This window comes from Dipteris shenzhenensis, chromosome 3 (genome assembly GCF_047967505.1).
Source record: "Dipteris shenzhenensis isolate YYH24624 ecotype China chromosome 3, Dip_SZ_1.0, whole genome shotgun sequence".
Lineage (NCBI taxonomy): Eukaryota > Viridiplantae > Streptophyta > Polypodiopsida > Gleicheniales > Dipteridaceae > Dipteris > Dipteris shenzhenensis.
The window spans coordinates 29656857-29662734 of record NC_141598.1 but is presented as its reverse complement, the minus strand read 5'-3'; the positions used below and the strand labels follow the sequence as shown (position 1 = coordinate 29662734).

Sequence of the window (5878 nt, the reverse complement as noted above, 5' to 3'; positions counted from 1 at the left end):
CAGCTTGCACATCTACGTTACATCTCGGAAACAATGATTTTATCCAAAGTCCAGTCCATCACGATTCACCAACGTTACATCTCCAAACAATAATTCTCGTCCGTCCACAAAACCCTTTTAGCTGCCTATTCATTGTCGTTCAGCGACGAAGAAACCGGGCCCTTCTATCATTAGCGCCTTCTATATAGCTGGGCAAAAACCTTCCGTCCTCCCACAGAGCAATATATTGTCTCAGCCATTTAGACAAGCTCTGTGATTTTCTCTTCAAGTTCGGCTCTCAGGACTCAGGAGTCAGAATCTAGATAATCTACATACATTTATTACGTCCCAGACACTTGTCTCAATATACAGACGGTACCATTCAACTGAAGAAGTGTTCTTTTTTTTCTTTTCCCCAATGCAGACGAATTGCTGCAGTCTCCACCAGCAGCTGCCAGTCGACTTGGGATCTCAACATAGAAGCAGCTGAGCTGTGTACAGCGGGAGGGGGGCAACGAAAACGGATTCAGAGCATTTACTCCAAACGGGGGGGTAGGGGGAGAGATGCAAAAAGAGAGGAGAGGGGAGGGAAGAAGTTAAAGCGCAAAAGGAGAATGTTAGTTCGAACTTGGAACTTTTAGCGAGATTTTACGCAAGGGAGGGCGACCAAGTGTGGGGGAAAGCTAAATCAGTAGCTGCAAATCGTTCTTCAAAATGCACGATTAGCTTGATATGCAATCGAAGATGTGATATTGATGATGCAGTGTCGCGAACGTGCAGCATGGATAGCTAAAGTTAGAGATTAACCGAGTATCTTTTTGTTGTTGGAGGTCATCTTCATCCTTTTACTCTTTCTTTTGAGCTGCGACTGGCTTTCTGCCTAAGCTCAGTCCCTCCCTTCCTCTCCTCTCTCAGATGGGCATGGCTGCCCTTCTCCCCCTTTCCGACTTCCTCCTTCCATTTCTCGTCTTCGCTGCTTCGTGGGTCTTCCTCCACCGCTTCCTCCAACGTCGCCACCACGGGCCTAAGTCCTGGCCCCTCATCGGTTGCATCATCGAACAGGCCCGCAACTTCGACAACCTCCACGACTGGCTCCTTCACTACTTCAAGAAGACCACTACCTTCTCCGTTCCCATGATCTCCATCAACAACACATTCACTGCAGATCCGATCAATGTGGAGTACATTCTCAAGACCAATTTCCGCAACTATCCCAAGGTAAGCTTGCGTCTTTAGAGAAGAGAGAGACGAGAGAGACAGAGACAGAGACAGAGAGAGAGAGAGAGAGGGAACGTGTGTGACGCGCGAGCCTGTTTGTAATGTGTGTGTGTGTGTGTGTGAGAGAGAGAGAGAGCGCGCGTGCGCGCGAGAGGTGAATATATTTCTCCTCTTTGCATCTGCAGCAGCTCGTTCAGTTCTTCAATTCATTTTCCTGTACCAGCTCCAAACACGGCATGGTTCTTCCTCCCTCGTCTGCGGAAATGGCTCACTTAGTACATCTTTGCTTTCAACATTCCGTTTGACCTCCCTTTCAACAATGCCGCTCTTATCGACTGCGCTCGATCTTTCAAAACAGCTAACGATTCTGTGGCTGTCAACTCACCACTTCCCAGTCGTAGCATACAAGCATAATGCGTCACCCTCTCCCCTCACACCCCAAGTTGTTGCAGTAAGTAGAAAGGCAATTAATTCATAGCGCCTTCTAATCCCTTGTAGCAAACCATTGTTCCATCGTTATTGAAGCGTCTGATTCAGGATCATCGCAATTATCACTTAGCAATAACAACTATTGTTTGCACCACCTAATCAATCCTGGATGCCTACATCCACTCTATGCGGCCTAATTTCGGTCGAAAGCTGATTGATCTCTGTGTTCATACCTTCAATCTGACCTCACCTAGAATATTGGTGCAGGGTAATTTGATACATGAGAGATTTGTGGATGTGCTTGGTGACGGAATCTTCAACGTTGACGGAGAAAAGTGGCTTCGACAACGGAAAGTTGCTATCCTTGAATTCTCATCTGCGAAGCTACGAGACTACAGCACGGACGCTTTCAGGACGGAGGCTTTGAAACTCGTGCAAGTACTTTACGTGGCGGCGAAGAAAGGCCAGATCATCGATCTCCAGGTAGTCATTGGAATTCTGTGCTGTATTTATTTAGATACGGTAATTAGTCTGATTTGTACTCGCTAACTTCAATGCTATCGTCATTTTTTGTAGGACTTGTTTATGCGTCTGACGCTAGACTCAATTTGCAAAATCGGGTTTGGTGTTGACCTTGGATGCTTATCTCCTCAATTACCGGCGGTGCCATTCGCTAGTGCTTTCGATGAATCCAACAAACTCATAATCAGACGATACGTGGATTTCTTCTGGAAAGTGAAGCGAGCCCTCAACGTGGGTGCAGAGGCTAAATTGCGGAAGTGTGTTGAGGTGGTGGATTCTTTTATCTACAACGTGATCCATATGAGGCGGATTGAATTGAAAAGCTCGCAGTCGCAAGGAGAAGATGTAAGCACCTCACTATTGTCTGGCTCCTACTCGATCCCCATAAATCATTTCTTACGCCAATTGCATTAGGTGTAGCGATCAGCGAAAGGTTTCTCACCTTCAGGAAACGAAAGATCATGGAATGCCATCCTTCACATAGCAGCCTTTTGCGGGTAATTACCCTACGAAACTTAACGTTGTTGTAGGTCAGCTGATAAGCGATCCCGTCCATGTGCAGAGAGCAGACCTCCTGTCTAGGTTCATGACTTTGGAAAACGAAGAGGGGCTTCCATACTCGGACAAGCAGCTTAGAGATGTGGTGGTTAACTTCATAATAGCTGGCAGGGATACAACAGCCCTTACGCTGTCTTGGTTCTTCTCCATGCTCTGCAAGCATCGTAATGTTGTTGACAACATTTTAAACGAGATAGCAAGCGTTCTCAGGGATTCCACCGCGATTACAAATGCAACAGCAAAGTGCAATGGTGATACAAGAAACGGTTTTTTATGTTCGGAAAGCTATGATTTGGGTAGCGAGATATACCAGTTTGCGCAGCTGCTGAACTACCAGGCTCTCAACCGGATGCAGTACCTTCACGCCGCGATAACAGAGACTCTGCGTCTCTTCCCTGCCGTGCCTTTGGTAGGTTGCAAGATTTCTTATTCAGGTTCTCCTAATGATCACTATAGAAAGAAATTGGTTGTATCAGCATTGTTACCGTCATGTCATCTAACCCTTGGAAGCGTTTGGTCTCCATTGCAGGAATCCAAAATCGCTACTTCAGACGATACGTTTCCCGACGGTACCAGAATTAAGGCTGCCAACTTTGTAAGTTATGTGCCATATTCAATGGGACGGCTTGAAGCTCTCTGGGGTCCTGATGCCAATGAATTCAGACCAGAAAGATGGCTCAAGGATGGCATGTTTCAGCCCCAATCTCCTTTCAAGCTCACAGCATTTCAGGTGAAGATATGATGCTTCTATATTCATATGGTGCTTGTATATCTATAGATTCTTTTATGCTCACAGCATTTCAGGTGACGATAATGGTGCTGCTATATTTATATGGGGATTCGGGAAGCTCATAATCTTATCGCTAGGTTTCGAATAGTACCATGTTCCTTACCACGATGGCTCTTCCTGCAGGCTGGACCTCGGATGTGCCTTGGCAAAGATTCGGCCTACTTGCAAATGAAGATAACAACAGTTCTGCTCCTACGATTCTTCTCATTCAAGCTAGTGGAAGGGCATCCATTGTATTACAGCATGATGGTTGTTCTGTACATGGCTCAAGGCTTGAAGACCACAGTCTCACTACGATGAAGATGGGCCACGTGTCAGATATACCTTCAAATCTTTTGCTGTTGATAAACTACATTTTTTAATCATAGGGAACAAGCAGATAAAGATAGGTCTTGGATTTCCACCTTGTAAATATTCTTGGTGAGAAAATTCTCTTTCGAAGGCTTAGAATAGAACTCAGTTGCAGCTTGGAGTCCTTGGCGACATTATGGCGCCAATTAGATTTCGAGGTTTCTTCTATGTATCTGAATCAGGATAGTCTGATTTAGTTACGGAGCTTCTAACTGAATCAGGATAGTCTGATTTAGGAATAAGCGAGGCTGAGGATGCATAAGAACTCTGAGTTATCAGCTTCTCATACGTGATCAGAACTCTCCGTAGCATGAGGCCTCAACGCAAGCAAGCGATCATGCTGCGAGAGGATGTTGGCTCGTTGCATCTGATGTGGAGCAACGTAACCAAGCAAAAGCTTGATGCAATAAAACCGAGGAAATGGGATGTGGGCAGTGGTTTTCTTTGGAAGCTCGCTTGCATTCTTCTCGTTTATAATTGCTTTTATTTGCTCGGGAGACGCATATATAGAATATATGGGCAATACTTTTCCTTAGAGCACAGTAACATTCTTCTACTGTTCCAATTGTGTTTTGTTGGGAAAACCTGTTGTTCATGTGCAAATCTTTCGGCGACAGATATTTCTGGTTCAATGTCTAACACCGCATTTTGGATTTCTAAAAACAGTACTTTCTTGCCAATCTCCAGCTTTATTACAAACGTTCGTTTTCTTCCGGTATCAGGGAAATATTCTGCCCCCTTGCGGGTATGAATCACTTTCTGTGTCGAATGTGGTAATAGTCCTCGGCCAGGTTGATAGCTTTCTCCTGATTTGTATGCTAAAACGACAAGGAGTTAGTCTTGTGAAGTCCGTCAAGTGAAAGGTAGAAATCGTTATAACTTGCAGTTCACGAATCACGATTGCGAATAACACTCCAATTTCTGTAAATGTCTAATGCTGGCATTTGTAGCAGCGGTATGTACTATGCAGTGCCCATTTAATCGCATAAATCTGATGCAGTTAAGTTTGACAAGCCTAGAGTCCGGACTCCGCACCCGCAGTCCCCGAATCCGGGCGTTATTTTACATCCGCCCACGCACTACAAGACGACGAAGAGGGAAACAGGAACGCCGTGATTTGGGCACCTCTCATAAGATCGGTATTCGGGATTAAGATTTCCAAGAATCTATTCGTCACAACAGTAAAAAGCGGGTTGAAAGACACTCAAATTTCACTAGTCCGCTATAGGCAAATTCCTCAGGGGACTGAGATAAGCTATTTGATGCATAAACAACGCGCAGGAACTCTTTTCTTAAATGCTCATTACAGGCCAGAATGTGTTCGCCGGGCCCGTCTACAGATTTCAAACATTCATTGCTCACGAGCAAAATGTTGCAGTTTTGTCTAATGTTAAATAAACGTATGCGATGAATACTAGACGGTGAATTCACCGCCGAATGGTGAATGCGTGTAGGCCAGCGGCCCAGCAGGCTGCACAGAAATGATGCTACGTATAGAGGGGACGGAGCATGACGCTACGCTGGAATTGGAGGAGGAGCCACGAAGGACCCTTGAGGTATGAAGAGCGAGGATCATGGTAGGTTGCGGTGGCGGTGTCGTTGGCAGAAAATCCACGTATGGACCTATGGAATGAATGAAGAAGTTGCTCCGCTCTGACAAAAGAGTTCTGGTACCACAGCTTCCCCCACCCCTCCACATGTGCGCCATAACCACGCTCCCTGAACCCCAATTGCCAATCGAAATCCCAGAGTCTCTATTGCGTACTATTGTGGATGAATCAAGAGTCAATACGTATCGAGCGATAGTCTCTATCGCGTACGGTGCATGAATCCATACTCAATATGTACTGCAAATACTCGATACGTATCAATACTCAATATGTACTGTGTATGAATCAATAGTCGATACGTATCAAACGATAGCTATGGAGCATGGAATCGGCTCTAGAAACTGAAATCCAGTTCTCTCTCTTACACTACTCTCCTCTTTCTCTCTTCCCGTCCCTCCACCCACACACAATCTTCGTTTGC

General features: G+C 45.5%; 1 protein-coding gene across 1 annotated transcript; it reads left to right on the top strand.

Annotated features, from left to right (window-relative positions):
- Window positions 1–554: 554 nt before the first annotated feature.
- Window positions 555–4518, top strand: LOC147903634 (cytochrome P450 704B1-like). Its single transcript, XM_087400283.1, has 6 exons — window positions 555–1197; window positions 1894–2109; window positions 2203–2493; window positions 2711–3115; window positions 3236–3436; window positions 3620–4518. Exons 1-6 carry the CDS (start codon window positions 895–897, stop codon window positions 3794–3796), a joined length of 1593 nt encoding a protein of 530 aa, XP_087256409.1. The 5' UTR covers window positions 555–894; the 3' UTR covers window positions 3797–4518.
- Window positions 4519–5878: the final 1360 nt, after the last annotated feature.

What these genes read in the sequence shown, in the direction of transcription:
- LOC147903634 (XM_087400283.1), top strand. Translation starts at nt 895, where the DNA reads ATGGGCATGGCTGCCCTTCTCCCCCTTTCCGACTTCCTCCTTCCATTT. An exon ending in ATTTCCGCAACTATCCCAAG is followed by an intron (nt 1,198 to 1,893) that starts GTAAGCTTGCGT and finishes ATATTGGTGCAG; the next exon opens with GGTAATTTGATACATGAGAG. An exon ending in CGCAGTCGCAAGGAGAAGAT is followed by an intron (nt 2,494 to 2,710) that starts GTAAGCACCTCA and finishes GTCCATGTGCAG; the next exon opens with AGAGCAGACCTCCTGTCTAG.